General features: G+C 58.5%; 2 protein-coding genes across 2 annotated transcripts; both read right to left on the minus strand.

Moving 5' to 3' along the window:
- Window positions 1–207: 207 nt before the first annotated feature.
- Window positions 208–11,208, minus strand: LOC135186357 (formin-binding protein 4-like). Its single transcript, XM_064164004.1, has 11 exons — window positions 11,176–11,208; window positions 10,038–10,727; window positions 8,947–9,157; window positions 8,387–8,505; window positions 5,711–5,815; window positions 4,679–4,812; window positions 3,368–3,555; window positions 2,757–3,085; window positions 1,436–1,960; window positions 1,189–1,346; window positions 208–414 (listed from the first exon to the last, which is right to left on the minus strand). The coding sequence occupies exons 1-11, from the start codon at window positions 11,206–11,208 to the stop codon at window positions 324–326; spliced, it is 2,583 nt and encodes an 860-aa protein (XP_064020074.1). The 3' UTR covers window positions 208–323.
- A 108-nt stretch (window positions 11,209–11,316) lies between these two features.
- LOC135186358 (cytosolic carboxypeptidase 2-like) lies at window positions 11,317–16,175 on the minus strand. The gene is given in 12 exon segments (XM_064164006.1): window positions 11,317–11,928; window positions 12,023–12,089; window positions 12,779–12,888; window positions 12,964–13,061; window positions 13,345–13,471; window positions 13,628–13,784; window positions 14,286–15,068; window positions 15,152–15,302; window positions 15,385–15,492; window positions 15,573–15,679; window positions 15,915–16,024; window positions 16,026–16,175. Coding segments are annotated over 12 exon segments (2,580 nt in total).
- Window positions 16,176–16,352: the final 177 nt, after the last annotated feature.

A 16,352-nucleotide genomic window follows, 5' to 3' on the forward strand; every position in this document is an offset into this window, starting at 1 on the left:
CCTCCAGTCCAAGCAACAAACTGGGACCTGGTTGCTGGGTGACCAAGTGGCAACAGGGAGGGACCGGGAAAGGAGCCAGAGGGATTTTGTTCTCCTGGCAGACACCCAGGGCGGCAGTGAGTCAGCACCACCCCCTGTCCTCAAAACTACCTCCCAGCCTCCTGTCACCATGGCAGGGACAAGGGACAGTCCCGGATGAAGCAGACATTAGGTCCCAAACTGCTACAATTTATTGGGCAACTGTCAAGAAGGGGCTTGGGGGGGCAGGGGACTGTACATCTGTAAAAAAAAAAAGCCAAGGGCAGGAAGAAGGGCACCGAGCCTCAGGTGCTGGAGGCTGTTTTCCTCCGCTTCAGCCGTGCTCGCCAGTCCTCTGGCAGCGCCTCGAAGTTGGCGTTCCTCTCTGCCATGCCACTGCGGGGACAAAACAGGCTGTCAGTGCCCAGGTGGAACAAAGTGACACTGCCCACCACCCGCCCTCCTGTGCCACTTCCCAAGTGCTGGAATGGGAATTCTCACTCCAAATGATAAGAACTGTTTGGGTTAGAAAAGAGCTTTAGGATTGCGGAGTCTAACCCTTAACCCAGTACTGCCAGGGTACCACTAAACCATGGCACTCAGCACCACATCTCCGCAGCTTTGAAGCCACTCCAGGGATGGGGACTCCAACATACAGCTCTGCAGCACAGAAGAGATCTGGACCTGCTGGAGCAGGGCTAAAGGAAGCCACAAGGTGTGGACACCCTCTGCTGCGAGGCCAGGTTGAAAGAGCTGGGGTTGTTCAGCCTGGAGACGAGAAGGCTCCAGGGAGACCTTCTGGTGGCCTTTCAGTAATTAAAGGAGACCTCTAAGATGAGGACAGACTTTTGAACTGGGCCTGTTGTGACAGGACCAGGGATGATAGTTTGGAAGTACCAAAGGGAGATTCAGACAGGAAAGAAGGGAGAAATGTTTGACACTGAGGATGGTGAGACCCTGAGCCAGGTTGCCCAGAGGTGAGACATATCCCATCCCTAGCAACCTGCTCTAGTTGCGGATGTCTTTGGTGACTGCAGGGAGTTGGACTAGATGAGCTTTCAAGGTCACTTCAACCAAAACCAGTCTGTGACTCTCTTGAGATGCCCCCTTGAGGAACAGCCAGACATGACACCGCAGTGAAGTGTCCCCATTCCCCACCCCGTTCCGTACCTCATCAGCTGCTGCTGCTTCCACTCCTCGATGCGCCGCTGGGCTGTGGTCTCCCGATCCTCCTCGCTGGAGCTGGAATTCTCCTCCTCATCCAGCTCCCTCTGGATACTCTGCCACTTCTTCACCAGTGACGGCATCTTCGTCTTTCCCTTCTTACCCTGTGCCAAAGTGGAAAGGCCAAAGGGTGAGGGGGGCTGGAAGGGGAGGACATGGCACACAGCCCATGGTGCCACAGCCCTCTCCTCACCTTGTCCTTCCGTCCCTTCCTTGGCTTCTCCTTCTCCGGTGGTGGCGGTGGGGCCTTGGGTGTGGGCGGTGGAGGCGTCTGGGGGGGCGGCGGAGGTGGTGGCTGCTCAGTGGCAGGCAGGGCTGCTCGTGCTGGCGCTGGTGGCATGGCAGTGGCAGGGAGGCTGACCGGCACGGCGCACTCTGAGTAGCCGATGACAGAGGGCGCGGCAGGCGCCGTCACCCCTAGGTAACCGGACTGCAGCCCCAGCGCGGCAGCGGTGGCACCGGTGTGGCCCGGGGCGAGGCGGAGGTTGGGGCGACCTTGGATCTCCGGCTGCAGGCGCTGGCGAGGCCTGAGGGAGCCCAGGGGCACAGCTTGGGGCTGGTATTTGCCGGTGGCCATCAGGGGCTGGCTGTAGATGACCGGGCAGCTGCCGATGGTGGCTGCTCGCTGCAGCACCCCCGGGCTCATCTCTGCAGCTTTTCGCTTCTGGGGCTTGGCCGACAGCAGCGGGGTTGGGGCTGGCGTTGGCTCCACGGCAGCCTGAAAGAAAAGGTCCTCGTCACGTGAGGGAGGGTGGCACTGAGGGGCTTGGCACACGAGGGACAATGGTCAGTGGCATCCCCATGAAGGGCTAAGGGTGGACTTGCTGGGAAGCAGCTGTATGGAGGACAAGAAGTTGCCCACGAGCCAGCAATATGGCCAAGGTGGTAAATGGTCTCTCCTGGTGAGCATGAAGAAGAGTGTGGGCAACAGGTCAAGGGAGGCTCTCCTCCACCTCTACTCTGCCTTAGTCAGGCCACAGCTGGAGTTCCAGGTCTAATCCTGCGCTTCCCAGTTCAAGAGAGACAGGACAGAGGCCAGTGGAGGCTCTGAAGATGCTGAGGGGCCTGAAGCATCTCTGTGAGAAGCAAAGGCTAAGAGCAGCCCCAGAGAAGATCTGTTCTATGCCCAGCAACAGTTAAAGGAGTTGTGGAGTGGTGCCCAGGGACAGCACAAGAGGCAGAGAGCACAAAGTGGAAAACAGGAGGTTCCAGAAACTTGTTTGGTGTGAGGGTGCTGGAGCCCTGGAGCAGGCTGCCCAGAAAGGTTGTGGAGTTTCCTTGTGTGGAAGGATTCCAAAGCCACTTGGGCACTGTGCCTCTGGGCAAGCTGCTGTGAGTGACCCTGCTTTAGCAGAGGGGCTAGACTAGATGACCACCACAGGTGACTTCCAACCCCACCATGCTGGGATTGTGTGACATCACTGCTCAGGCAAACAGGATGTGGCCTGAAGTCTGACCACACTGGGCCAGTGGAACTGGTCAAGCCCTGGCCTCACTGGGCTGCCACTGCTCACCTGAGTGCTGCTGGTGGCTGGGCGCAGGAGAGGCTTCAGGGGAGCATCCTCTTCCGTTCCCGGTGCTGGTGGTTCCTCACCCCCTTCATCTTCCATCTCCACTTCCTGGATCTCCCCATCTTCTCCGGGAGGTGGTGGCGGGGGTGGCGGAGGGGGCGGCGGTGGCGGCGGGGGTGAGTCGGGAGGGGGCGGTGGCGGTGGGGGCATTTCCAAGGGCAAAGGAGGTTGGAGAACCGGGACAGAGGACTGAAGCAGAGTCCAAAATGGAGTGACCGGCATGAGAGACGTGGCAGGGACTTGGCCTGAGAAGGATTCTTTACAAAGGGTGCCTGAAGAACACACAGTGACACAGGCTTGAACACTCAGCCTATGGACTCTGCTGCCTGCTCCTGCCCTTGCCTGCTGCCCAGGAGCGGGCAGGCAGAACTGAGGCCACAGCCTTTAACCATCATGCCACAACATCACCTTCCCCCCTCCCGTCACTGGGATGCCTAAAACCAACTGAGATGACTTGAAAGCACCACGCTCTAACGCTTGGTGTAGCCTCATTTTCACACCAGGATCCCCCCCACAAAGCTCCTCAGCAAGTGCCTCTCCATCTGGGGTCGTACCTGCGGAGGAGCGCTCGGCAGGTTCCTCGGCGCGCTCTCCTTTGTCTTTGGGAGGTGGCTTAGGAGGTCCTTCGCTTTTTCTGTCGCTACTTCGCTCTCCTCCCTCCTCCTCTTCGTCCTCCCCGTCGGGGAACTCCCATTGGGACTCTCCTGAGCGCTCGTTAACATAGAAATAGCGTCTATGCTCCCTAAATCACAAACAAGAGAAGGGGAGGGCTTTAGATTCCCTCCCCAGCCATCGACACACTCCAAGGTGGGTCTGCCCACGACAGCGCTGCGCTCTCGCAGGGGAACAAGACCCTTTTGTGTGGCCTGGCTGCCACTTCCTCCCAAAAGCAACCAAAAATCACCAACGTTTTGAGGACAAGAGAGGCAAAAGGAGAGGCCCGAGCCAGCTTGCTCAAAGCTAAACTATTATTGGTTTTTGGTTTTCTTTTGTCTTTTTTTTTTGGTGCACTGCTGGCTGCCTGAAGGTTTTCCTCCCCCCTCTCCCTTGGTTGTGAAGGGGAGGGATGAGAAAAGCAAGGCCAGCATGGAGGGGACTTTCAGCTGCTGCCCTTGGCTGAAAAGTCACCCTTGGAGAAGGCGGCAGACGGGGCCCCGGGGTAGGGGGGGAACAGCCCAGTGGAGAGAAGCGGCTGCTCCCCTACCCCCGCGGTGCGAGGAAGAGAGCTCTTGGGTGTCATAAACCACACACAACAGTGAATGCTAGAGAGAGGGAGCGGATCTGGGAGCTGAAAAACAAAAGAGCAAAACATTTCAAAACACAGGAAAAAACTTCCATCAAGGCAAAAAAAACATCAAATAAGAGAAAGAAATGTTTGGGTCTGACCTGCTGGCAGGAGACAGAACTCTTGTTCTTCATTCCGTGGATGAGTTGAAGTTTGTCCTTTGTCAGAGCTGTTGGGTCAGAAGAGGTGATCCAGAGATCCTGAAAAGTTCACAGAGCTCTCGCATGCGCGACCCCCCAGGCCCGCCCTCCACAGCGCTTGAGGACTCTCCACAGAGCAGCAACCAGCTCTGTCCCATCCGGAACGTCAGGCTCCTTCTCACGCACTCTGAGCACGCCGGTTTGGCTCCTCCAGTTTGGTGGGCTGGGCACCAAACTCTGCCTGTGGAGTTTGTGTTTTGCTTTTGGTTTGTTTTATAGGTTTTTGTTTTTTTTGTGTGTGTCTCCTCTGCCTGCCCAGCTAAGAGAAGCCGCTCTCGGTCGTGGGAAACGGCGCCAGCGTCGTCGGGGGTGTTGTGATGGTCACAAATCATGGTTGAGATGTCAGAGATGAAAGGTGAGAAAGGGAGGAGAGCTCGTACCTGTCCCAGTGGCAGGACCAGCCTTTAGGGGTGGCGTTTATTTCGTATTGTTTTAGCTGTTCGGCTGCGTCTTGGAGTTTGCGTTTGAGGTAGATTCCATTGAGAGCACCTTCCCTCCAGTCTGCAATGCGCGTCTAGAGGGGGCAACAAGCAGGGGAGGGAGGGAGGGAGGAAGCCGTTTGAAGCTCTCTAAGGAAAAAGGACCTGGCAGTCCTGGCAGGACAACAGGATGACCATGAGTCAGCAATGTGCCCTCGTGGCCAGAAAAGGCCAATGGTATCCTGGGGTGCATCGAGAAGAGTGTGGCCAGCAGGTCAAGGGAAGTTCTTCTCCTCTACTCTGTCTTGGTGAGGCCACAGCTGGAGTATTTTGTCCAGTTCTGGGCTCCTCAGTTCAAGGAGGACAGGGACTTGCTGGAGAAGGTACAGCAAAGGGCTACAAAGATGCTGAGGGGACTGAGACATCTCTCTGACAAGCAAAGACTGAGAGCCCTGCAGCTGTTTAGGCTGAAGAGCAGCCTGAGGGGGATCTCATCAATGCCAATCAATACTTCAATGGGGTCAGGAAGGTGGGACCAGGCTTTGTTCAGTGGTACCCAAGGACAGAACAAGGGAGAATGGGCACCAACTTGAACATCAGAAGTTCCACCTAAGCACCAGGAGAAACTTCTCTAATTTAAGGGTGACAGAGCACTGGAAGAGGCTGCCCAGAGAGGTGGTGGAGTCTCCATCTCTGGAGATGTTCCAAGCCCACCTGGACATGTTCCTGTGTAACTGTCTCCAGGTGACCCTGCCTTGGCAGAGGGGCTGGACTCAATGATCTCCAGAGATCCCTTCCAACCCCTACCATTCTATCATTCTGGGAAGGAGGCTTTTCAAAGTCATCCTCTCCTCCCCACCCCCTCTATGCCCAAGGATGGGCCCTACAGGAGGCCAGGCCATGGGGTTCAGGCAGCACCGAGCAGGTAACAGCGCGGACAGGAGGTGATCCGTGCGGGACAAAGGCCGGAGCACAGGATGAAGGCTTGGTTACCTCTGTCTGCAACAGCAACATGTGGAAGTTGGAGATAGATTGTCTGTTGATGCCCAGGAATTCCAGTTTACTAGTCAGAGTGTTTGCCAGCTCTCCAATCTGAAACTGCCAGGGAGAAAGAGGGACAGTCAAGAGCCACACGGTGGCAGCATCACCAGGGAGTCTGCAGGCCCCACCCCCGGCCAACAACTCAGGACCATCCATGGCCATTCAAACTGCTGGGGCTGGGATGTGTCACCCTGAACATCTGTGCCTGCCACCCTCATCTTGAAGCCTCACCACACCCTGTGCCCTAGGGCTGGGGGGTACAGGATGAGAATCCTTCAGAAGTGGCAGGGAGTGCTGGTGAACCCCACCTCCTCCAGTAAGCCCCAGTTCCTTCACTGAACCCCCATTTCTCCACGTGGACCTTGCTCTGCACTAGCACAGAGGCTCAATTTGCTTTGCCACCCTAGCTCTGCAGTTACAGCAGAGACACCTCCAGGGCAGGAAGCATTAAAACCTAAATACTCCCAACTGTCTTCCCAAAGGAAAAGGGCCAGGATGGAATTTCCAGGCTTAGCAAATGGTTACTTTCAGCAGGAAAAGCCCAAGAGAGGGCCAGCAGCTCGGGATTTACTCCTGAGCAGAGAGGAAATCCACGTTGTGATTAAGGCCAGCCCACAGTGAGCACCCAAACTGATCCAACTTGGAGATAATCCTCCCATGTGGGGCTCCACCAGGGAATGTGAGGACACCCCATGTTGATCCCCCTGACCAAGGGGATGCAGCTTCAAGCCCAGAACAACCAAGAGCAGAAATAGGGTGGTCACCCATGAGCAGCATCACAACTGCTTTGAGGAGGGCTCTAAAATGTTTTCATTCTTCAGAAGAGGCTTTGGAAGGTCCCCGAAGCCAACTGTCTCCAGAGAGGGATGAACCAGACAGACAAACAGCACAGGGAAATGAATTCCTGGCGTTAAGGTGGCTCTGGAGAAGCCAAGCAAGATTCCACTCTGCAGCAGAAGTCTCATCAGATCTCCTGCAAAGCAGAGAGCCAGCAGAAGAGAGATTACCCTAAAGTGATGAAGCCCACAGTGCTGCTGACCCTCAGGAGCCAGCAACTCCTCCAACCAGCTCTAAAGCAATGGATCCTGCATAGATAGCATCAGGCCAGAGCCAGCATCGTGGGGAACACACAAGGAGAAAATGGATCTATTGGAGAGGGTCCAGAGGAGGCCACAAAGATCATCCGAGGGCTGGAGCAACTCTGCTGTGGGGAAAGGCTGAGGCTTGAGTTCAGCCTGGAGACGAGAAGGCTCCAGGGAGACCTTCTGGTGACCTTTCAGTACCTGAAGAGAGTTACAGGAGAGCTAGGGAGAGGCTACTCATATGGGCCTGCGGTAACAGGACAAAGGGGAGTGGTTTGAAACCAGGGCAGGGGAGATTTAGATTGGACATCAGAAAGCAGCTCTTTCCTGTGAGCATGGTGAGACACTGGAACAGGTTACACAGACAAACTGTGGACATCTCAGCCCTGGAAGTGTTTGAGACCAGGCTGGATGTGGCTTTGAGCAATGTGGTCTACTGGAAGGTGTTCTTGCCCACGGCAGGAGGTTGGAAGTAGACGACATTTAAGATCCCTTCCAACCCAAACCATTCTATGATTCCTTGAAAAGGGGACAGCAAAGGGCTTACCAAGCGCTCCTGCCACAGGGCTTTGCCTGATTATTTGGAGTCAATTCAGCTACAAGGTCAGTGCAGCCTCATGTAGAAGCTGCAGTGAGGGAGGCTGGAAGCTCTGGGGCCACGCCACACCTCCAAACTCTGCATGACTTCTTCTGCAGAGCTGTTAACCCTCTCATGGGGATGATACCAAAAAGCTGGGAAGATGACGAAGCGGTAGGAAACCAAGGCAGGGCCAGAGTTCTGCGCTCACCACAGACTTCCTCCCAGGTTCTACCACACATCCTTAAACCAACTGGCACAGGGAAATCTCAGCATTCCCTAAAGGAATGAAACCACTTCACAGCCAAATTTAAGGCTGCAGGAGATCTCAGGACAATGAGCAATCAGACAAACCAGAGGATAGAAGAGGAAAGCTCTTGACTGACACCATCGCTGAGAGTGACACGGTCCAAGTGTGGCAGCTGCCACTTTGAGAATGGTTCAGCCACAGGCAGAAAGAGCAAATCAAGGCTCAAAAGGGGAAAAATACAGTACAATAACATTTAAAACATGCTGCAGAAATGCCCAATTTTCACCTTACATCATCAAAAAGGTTATGGAGTGATGGGTCCCAGCAGCCTCCGGAAAGACAAGAAGGCTCCAGCCAGGGTGAGCTACTGGACATGAGACTGTGACATGAGTTAACAGGCCATGACAAAAAAGCTTGGGTTTTCTCTCATTCCCAGCCCTAAGCTCAGCTTTTACTTCCATTTTCATCTGAATGTTCATTTTTCAAGCCCTTCCAAGCCCTTGCAGCCCAATCCTACACAGGCCAGGGGAATCTGCTGGGATCTCAGTTTTAGAGCTTCACCAGGGGCATGGTGCCACCCATGAAGGGGACAAGGTCCTTCCAGCTGGGCCAAACATTAAGGTGGCATCTCCCAGGAGCCAGCAGGTCTCCCAGCACGGCTGGCAGCACAGTGAGTCCTGTCTCCAGCCACAGATGGTTCCCACTCAGCATCTCCATACCTTAAGGTCCTGCTCCTCCTCTTCTATTTTTGGTGCTCCTTGAGTTTTTGTTTTCTCCTGGGGCTCCTCAGGCTCTGCCTCTTTGTCTGAAATTGCATCAGCAGCTTCTGTGCTTGGTGCTGAAGAAGAAACAACAGGTCAACACCTGTCCTGCCACTGTGCTGTCTGGAGCCACCACGCCAGGGAGCCACAGCAGGAAGAGAGCAGGGAAGGATGTGGAGCCCTCATCCCAGCAGGAGCCTGGATTCAGAGCTGTGCAGCTGTAGTCACAGCTGTGTGCTACTGATAAAGCACCAACTTTGTTCCATCTATTAATTTTCCTGATAAAAGTGTGGAATTTTGGCCCTCTCTTGTTTATTCTCTTTAATTCCAGAAGGACAAAAGAGGGAATTTGGCCAAGCATCACCTCCCTGAAGCTGCCAAGACAGCTCAGCTGTAGGTGACAGCCACCCCTTGGTGCACCACACACACGTACCTCACCCATGGCACAGCTTCTGCATGGGGGGGACCTCTCCAAAGTCCTTCTGCTCCCTCCCCGTGGAACCAGCACTCCCAGTTACCTGCTTCTCCTGCCTCCGGGCTCTCCCGGCCCGTTTTGCTGGAGCCTCGGCTGGCGGACTCGGGGCTGGCAGCTCCCACAAACAGCTTCCACTTGCCCCGTTTGGATGCCAGCCGGCGGCTGGAGTCCTGCGGGGCCGACTGGCTGCCGTCTGAGAGCGGGCTGGAGCCCGACACGCTGCCATCGCCTTCCTCCAGCGCACGCAGCTCCGCCTGAGGGGACACCAGGGACATGCACTTAGGGACCTGGTGCATGAGGGATGGTGGTGCTTGAGGACGTGTCGGCTGTGTCCCCACGAAGGGCCAGGGACAGACCTGCTGGAAAGCAGCTCCACAGAGAAGGATCTAGTAGTGCCCTTGTGGCCAACAAGGCCAATGGTCTCTTGGAGTGGGGCATGAAGAAGACTGTGGCCAGCAGGTCAAGGGAGGTTCTCCTCCACCTCTATGCTGCCCTAAGGAGCCCACAGCTGGAGTCCTGGGTCCAGTTCTGGGCTCCCCAGTTCAAGTGAGACAGCAAAGAGTTCAGCGGAGGGCCTGGAGCAGCTCTGTGAGGAGCAAAGGCTGAGAGCCCTGGGGCTGCTGAGCCTGCAGGAGAGCAGCCCCAGAGGGCATCTGCTCAGTGCTCAGCAACAGCTAAAGGAGCTGTGGGGGGCAAGAGGCTGGGGCCAGGCTCTTGTGAGTGGTGCCCAGGGCCAGGCCAAGGGGCAGAGGGCACAAAGTGGAGTGCAGGAGGTTGCGTGTGAAGCTGAGGAGAAGCTTGTTTGGTGTGAGGGTGTTGGAGGCCTGAAGCAGGCTGCCCAGAGAGGCTGCAGTCTCCTTGTTTGGAGAGACTTCAACCCCTCCCCGGGACATCGTGATCCTGGGCAGCCTGCTATGAGTGACCCTGCTTTAGCAGAGGTGCTGGTCTGGATGATCTCGAGAGGTCCCTTCCAACCCCCACCAGTCTGTGAAGCTGATCAGTACCCAGACCTATAGGTAGTCCATCACAGCATTCCCATCCCAAAGGAGGCAAGACAGAGACGAAAACCACTGCTCCCAGTTTAACTCCTTGGTTGCACCCACAGTCTTCTTTTGACAAGAACATTCCCCTTACCTTCTTTCTCTCAAGCACCATCTCCAGTTCAAGGGTATCCTGCTCCTCCTCTTCCTCAGCACTCTCCCCAGACTGTACCACACTGCACAGCTCCTCCTGCACTGTGTCTTCCAGGGGATCCTTGCTGGGCTCTGGCTCTTCTGGAGCAGCTGCTGTTGTCTCTTCCCCTTTCACCTCCTCTTCTGGGGATGGTTCGACCTCCTCTTTGCAGATCACCTTTCTCCTCCAGCGCTCCTCTTCCTCCTTTACCTGCTCAGGCAGGAGAGGTGCCAGGAGGGCTGCAGCCACCCCTTTCTGCGGGCACAGCACGGGCTGCGGGGACAGCACGGGCTGCGGGCACAGCACGGGCTGCGGGGACAGCACGGGCTGCGGGCACAGCACGGGCTGCGGGCACAGCACGGGCTGCGGGCACAGCACGGGCTGCGGGGACAGCACGGGCTGCGGGGACAGCATGGGCTGCGGGGACAGCATGGGCTGCGGGGACAGCATGGGCTGAGAGCACAGCATGGGCTGCGGGGACAGCATGGGCTGCGGGGACAGCATAGGCTGAGAGCACAGCATGGGCTGCGGGGACAGCATGGGCTGCGGGGACAGCATGGGCTGCGGGGACAGCATGGGCTGCGGGGACAGCATAGGCTGAGGGCACAGCATAGGCTGCGGGCACAGCATGGGCTGAGAGCACAGCATGGTCTGCGGGGACAGCATAGGCTGAGAGCACAGCATAGGCTGCGGGGACAGCATGGGCTGAGAGCACAGCATAGGCTGCGGGGACAGCATAGGCTGAGAGCACAGCATAGGCTGCGGGGACAGCATGGGCTGAGAGCACAGCATAGGCTGCGGGCACAGCATGGGCTAAGAGCACATCATGGGCTGCGGGGACAGCATAGGCTGAGAGCACATCATGGGCTGCGGGCACAGCATGGGCTAAGAGCACATCATGGGCTGCGGGGACAGCATAGGCTGAGAGCACAGCATGGGCTGCGGGCACAGCATGGGCTGCGGGGACAGCATAGGCTGCGGGCACAGCATGGGCTAAGAGCACATCATGGGCTGCGGGGACAGCATAGGCTGTGGGCACAGCATGGGCTGCAGGGACAGCATGGTGACAGGAGCGCAGGTACCACCGTGGCAGTGGGACCTGAGGTGACAAGGAGACTTGAGGTGGCGTCATGGTGGCAGGACCTGGGGCTGGGTGCGGGCCAGAGTGGATGCCAAGGAGGAGGCTGATGGGCACAACACAAGGACACTGCTGTCACCCCACAGAGCCCTGGCACCACCTTTAATCGCGGGCACAGGCGCAGCAGCGTAAGGCCCTGGGTCGCGCTGCCCCGCCCGGGGCGGTGAGGCGGGGCCGTGACCCGTGCCAGCGGGCAGCAGCCTCCTGCCCCCGCTGCTGCCCAGGCAGCCCCGCTTGTGCCTCCGGTGCCGCGTCCCGTGCGGAGCCAGCGGTGACACGGCGGTGGCAGGCGCTCGCCCGTGGCTGAGGGTGCGAAACGGTGCCTGTGCCTCCAGCTGGCTGAGACTTCGCCCTGGCAGTGTGGCGGCCGCGTCCTGCGCCAGCTGTGCTGGGAAGGGTGGCACTGGAGGTGCTTCTGGGCTCCTCTCTCGCAGTGCTGCCTCTTCTCAGGGCACTCTGCAGAGCGGGCTGCTGGCGGGGCCTGGGGGGCCCCGGCCTGGCCTGAGGAGTGACAGGAGAAGGGTTAGAGCCTCTTGGCTCCCTGTCGGGGCAGCGGTGGGGACAAGTGTCCCCTGAGGGCTGTGCCCTGGGTGTGCCACGCCATGTGCCCAGGCTCGCTGGGATGCTGGCACGGTTGCCGTGGCCGCTGTTCGCCCGGCGCAGGGCGTTCCTCGCTCTCCGGCTCTTCAGGGGCTTCCTCCTCTGCCGCTTCGCCTGTGCCGGGTGACAAAGCGCAGCTGGGACACCTGCCCCCCACGGCGTTGCGCTGGAGCTCGCCGCCCGAGAGCCGCGGAAGCCAGGAGCTCACCGCCTGCGCCGGGCCGCGGGGGGCGGCCGGGGGCCCCTCGGACACGGAGCTGTCCGAGCCGCTGGTGCTGCGCGGAGGGGAAAGCGCAGAATCGCAGAATCAGTCAGGGCTGGAAGGGACTACAAGGATCTTCAAGTGCCACCCCCCCTGCCATGCCCAGGGACACCTCACACTAGCTCAGGCTGCTCAGACTCACATCCAGCCTGGCCTTAACCACCTCCAGGGATGAGGCTTCCACCACCTCCCTGGGCAAACCATCCCAAGGGTCTCACCACCCTCATGCTGAAGAGCTTCTTGCTAACATCCAGTCTGACTCTACCCATTTCTAGTTTTGCTCCATTCCCCCCAGTCCTGTCATTGCCTGACAGCCTAAAAAAATCTCTCCCCAGCTCTTTTGTAGCCCCCTTAAGATACTGAAAGGTCACAATAAGATCACCCTGGAGCCTTCTCCTCTCCAGACCAAACAGCCCCCAACTCCCTCAGTCCCTCTTCACAGCAGAGCAGCTCCAGCCCTCTGATCATCCCCGAGACCCTTCTCTGGACACCTTCCAACACATCCTTTTCCCTCTTGTAGCAGGTGCTCCACAACTGGACACAGCACTCCAGGTGGGGTCTCACCAGTGTGGAGTAGAGGAGGGATCACCTCCCTCGACCTGCTTGCCATACTGCTTTTGATGCAGCCCGGGATCTGGAAATGATCACCTACAGCCCTCACCACTACCGGGGCCTTAGTGGGACAGGGTGACCTGGACCTACCTAGACTCAAGCTCAGAAGTGGGGACATCACTCCAGCCACCATTAGATCCTGGCTCCCGGCCCATCCGCTGCTGCAGCAGCCTGTCCACCTCAGACAAGCACTGCTGGAGCTGTGGGATGGAGCCATTGTCACCACAGCCCCTGCGTGGCACTGGCAGCATGAGGCATGATAGGTACCAGCCCACCTTGGCAGGATCAGGGTCACAGAAGTCAAGCAGCGTGTCACAGAGATGGTAGCCCAGAGACTTGAGGTCCTCCACCGTGAAGTGTGAGCTCCTTCCACCTGGAGGGAACACGGAACAGCAAAACAAACAGCCAGTTCCCATCCTGGGGAGCACCCAGCACTGTTACAGGACCACAGAATGGGCTGGGTTAGAAAGGACCCTCGAGATCATCCAGTTCCAAACCCCCTGCCATGGGCAGGGACACCACCACTCGCCCAGGTTGTCCAAGGCCCCATCCAACCTGACCTTGAACACCTCCAAGGAAGAGGCATCCACAACCTCCCGGACAACCTATGCCAGACTCCAGTTCCTGTCACCCCCCATCCCGTGGTGGCCTCTCACCCATAGTGGAGCCGCTGAAAGCCACCTCCATGGTGTAGCTGTTGGTGACCCCCAGGCGCCACATCACCACCCTGCCTGTCCCTGCTTTGCTCTTCTGCACCTTGAACTTGCAGCTGGGGAAGGAGAACTGGGGCCGGGCGTGGGGTGAGGACGGTGAGAGGATCGCGCCTCTCCTCCAGCCCGGTGAGGACGGCGCTGCGGCGTAGCGGGCAGCAGCGCGGCAGCCGCATTTGCCTGTGTCGCCACCAGGTGGCGCCACTAAGCTCAGGGCTCAGCGTCCTACCTTGTCGGGGGCGTTCTTGCTCAGCATCCAGGGGAAGATGCGTTGGCACAGCCGCGTCCTGCCGCCGCCGCCGTCAGAGCCGTACATGAAGACGTTGTTCTTCCGGCTGTGCCCGTGGAAGTCACAGTACAGCACCACCTCCCGCTCCGCCAGCACCCTGTGCCCGGCAGGATCCGTGCACCAGTGCCGTGATAGCACTGGCGGCATCTTACGAGCGCTTTGTGCCCGCACCTGACCTCTATACCATGCCGACCCATGCCAGTGGCAATGCTTTCTGCCTCAGGGCTCCTGCTTGCCCACTAGCATCCAAAACCAGGTTCCTACGGGTGTCCACCCAACCCTTGCATGCTCCCAGGGTAAGGAAGTGGATGCTGCTGCCACCCACCTTGGCTACCAACCTCTGCCCAGCCATGCCGATGGCAGTGTTTCCCCTCACAAGGGTCCTGCTTTCCCACCAGCACCCAAACACTGGTCCCTAAAGGTGTCCCCTCCAAATCTTTGGGTGCTCCAAGGGTGGGGAAAATGGGTCCCACTGGCACCCATTTCACTGCCAACCAATGGAAGTCACAATACAGCACTCAGCACCCATCAGGATCCATCCCTCAGCACCATGATGAGACTGGCACCGCCCCATTAGCTCCTTGTGCCCCCACCTCACCTCTCAATCATGTCCCGCAGGTGCCAGACGCCAGGGAAAGAGGCACGGAGAGCTGTCCCATAAGCCCTGTTGGGATCGCTGCCCGCCAAGGAGCAGCGGGAGTTGCCCACCACCACCCCATCAGGGTTGAGCATTGGCACCACCTTGAAGACAAAGAGTTGCCGCAGGAGCCGGGCATCAGGGTGGGTGCTGAGGAGGAAATCAAGGAAGCCCTGCATGGCCCAAGAGCTGCCACTCTCGCCAGGGTGCACGCGGGCGCTCAGTACCACTGCCCGCTTGGCAGCCGACATGGCTGTGGTGCCAGCGGCAGGGTGGGCGATGGTCAGCAGGTAGATGGGGTTACCGGCCAGGCTGCGGCACAGCACCTGCACCGCACAGTACCGCGAGCGAGCCGGGTCAGCCACCAGCGCCCGCAGGTAGCGCTGGAGGTCTGAGTAGGTGTAAGGGTAGGAGTGGGCAAAGAAGCAGGTGTCACCATCGTGGGGGAAGCGTGACGACCAGGACAGGCAGAAGCTGGCAGGTTCCTTGCTGTTGTCACCCCGTTGGTAGCAGATGTTGTCCCCGACGCGGCGCCAGCCAATACCACGGGTCTGGGCATCACGCTGGGAGTAGAGCAGCGGGCGCAGGCCCTTGCCATAGAGGCTCTTGGGCTTGGCCATGTTGACGATGGTGAAGTGATAGAGGGGGTCCCGGCGTGTGTTTTGGACACGGAAGTAGAACCACTGTGTGTGTTTGGTGGTGTAAAGGTCTGGCCGCAGACGCAGCAGGTACTTGTAGGGTCCCCTGCCGGGGGAGCATGGGTCCACACTCTGGCTCCTGGTCTTGCCACTGTCACCTTTTGTCCCTCCCTCAAGCCCCTTGCTTACACCTTGATGGCTTCCTGGAGGTTGCCACTCTCAAAGCGAGACTCAAAGAGTAGTGTCGAATCCTCGGGACCTTCCAAGGGGGCTGCAGGTGAGGAGAGAGGGCCCAGGGACCCCCCGACGCGAGCACCAGTGAAGCAGGAGCCTCGGGGTGCTGAGGGAAGCGTGGCAGTTAACAATGGGGGTGTGTGGGGATGCTGAGGGGGCACCCACGGGTGCTGCCTGCTCCCCACTACCTGGGCTGAGGTGGTAGACAACAGTGCCCTGCTCCTCACTGAAGGCAGCTGGGGCCAGGTCGGGACCGGCAGGCTGGCAGAAGGGCTCTGGTTCAGCGGGCACCCATGCTGGAGGTGGTAAAGATAGGTGCTGAGGGGGGTCTGGCACAAGGGCAAGGAAGGGGTATGGGGGCAGAGAGGTCCCTTACCCATGTGCTCTATGGTCTCCTTGATGACTTCACACTCCACAGGCCAGCGAGGGGCAGGCAGGGAGCCCCACGCTGAGGAGCAGCCAAAGAGAGCCTGCAGCTCCCAACTGCATCGTGCTGAGGGAACTGAGATGCCATAGCTGGGGGCTGTGAGAGGAGCAGGAGGGGCTGGGGTGTCCTAGCAGAAAGGGTTGGGATGGGAGCACTCCTAACCCCACCCCCTCCCACCTCAACATGCCAGCACCAACCCCAGTGCCAGGGTGCTGCAGGGTGTCACTCACAGCTCAGCTCCTGCCTGGGATTCCTCAGGCAGCTGGTGTGGGCACTGCCTGTTCTGGATACCTTGGTGGGGTGGTGCTCAGAGGGGTCCCCGAGGGACAAGGGGTTCTTCTGGCCTTGAAGAGAGCATGGCTGCAGCCCGAGCAGCTCGGGGGACACATGCAAGGGGCCAAGTCCCCATGGGCAGGGCTCACCTCGGAAGTAGCCGTAGTAGCACAGGTGGCTGTGCATGAAGCTGTCATAGGGCTCAGGAACAAACCCTGTGCCAACACCCCTCTGTGTCACCTCTCTGACCCGGTCAGGGGGGCAGCTCGAGAGATCCATGATCCAGCAAGACCCTCCTCCAGTCCAAGCAACAAACTGGGACCTGGTTGCTGGGTGACCAAGTGGCAACAGGGAGGGACCGAGAAAGGAGCCAGAGGGATTTTGTTCTCCTGGCAGACACCCAGGGCGGCAGTGAGTCAGCACCACCCCCTGTCCTCAAAACTACCTCCCAGCCTC

This window comes from Pogoniulus pusillus, chromosome 24, assembly GCF_015220805.1.
Source record: "Pogoniulus pusillus isolate bPogPus1 chromosome 24, bPogPus1.pri, whole genome shotgun sequence".
In the NCBI taxonomy this organism is placed as follows: Eukaryota; Metazoa; Chordata; class Aves; order Piciformes; family Lybiidae; genus Pogoniulus; species Pogoniulus pusillus.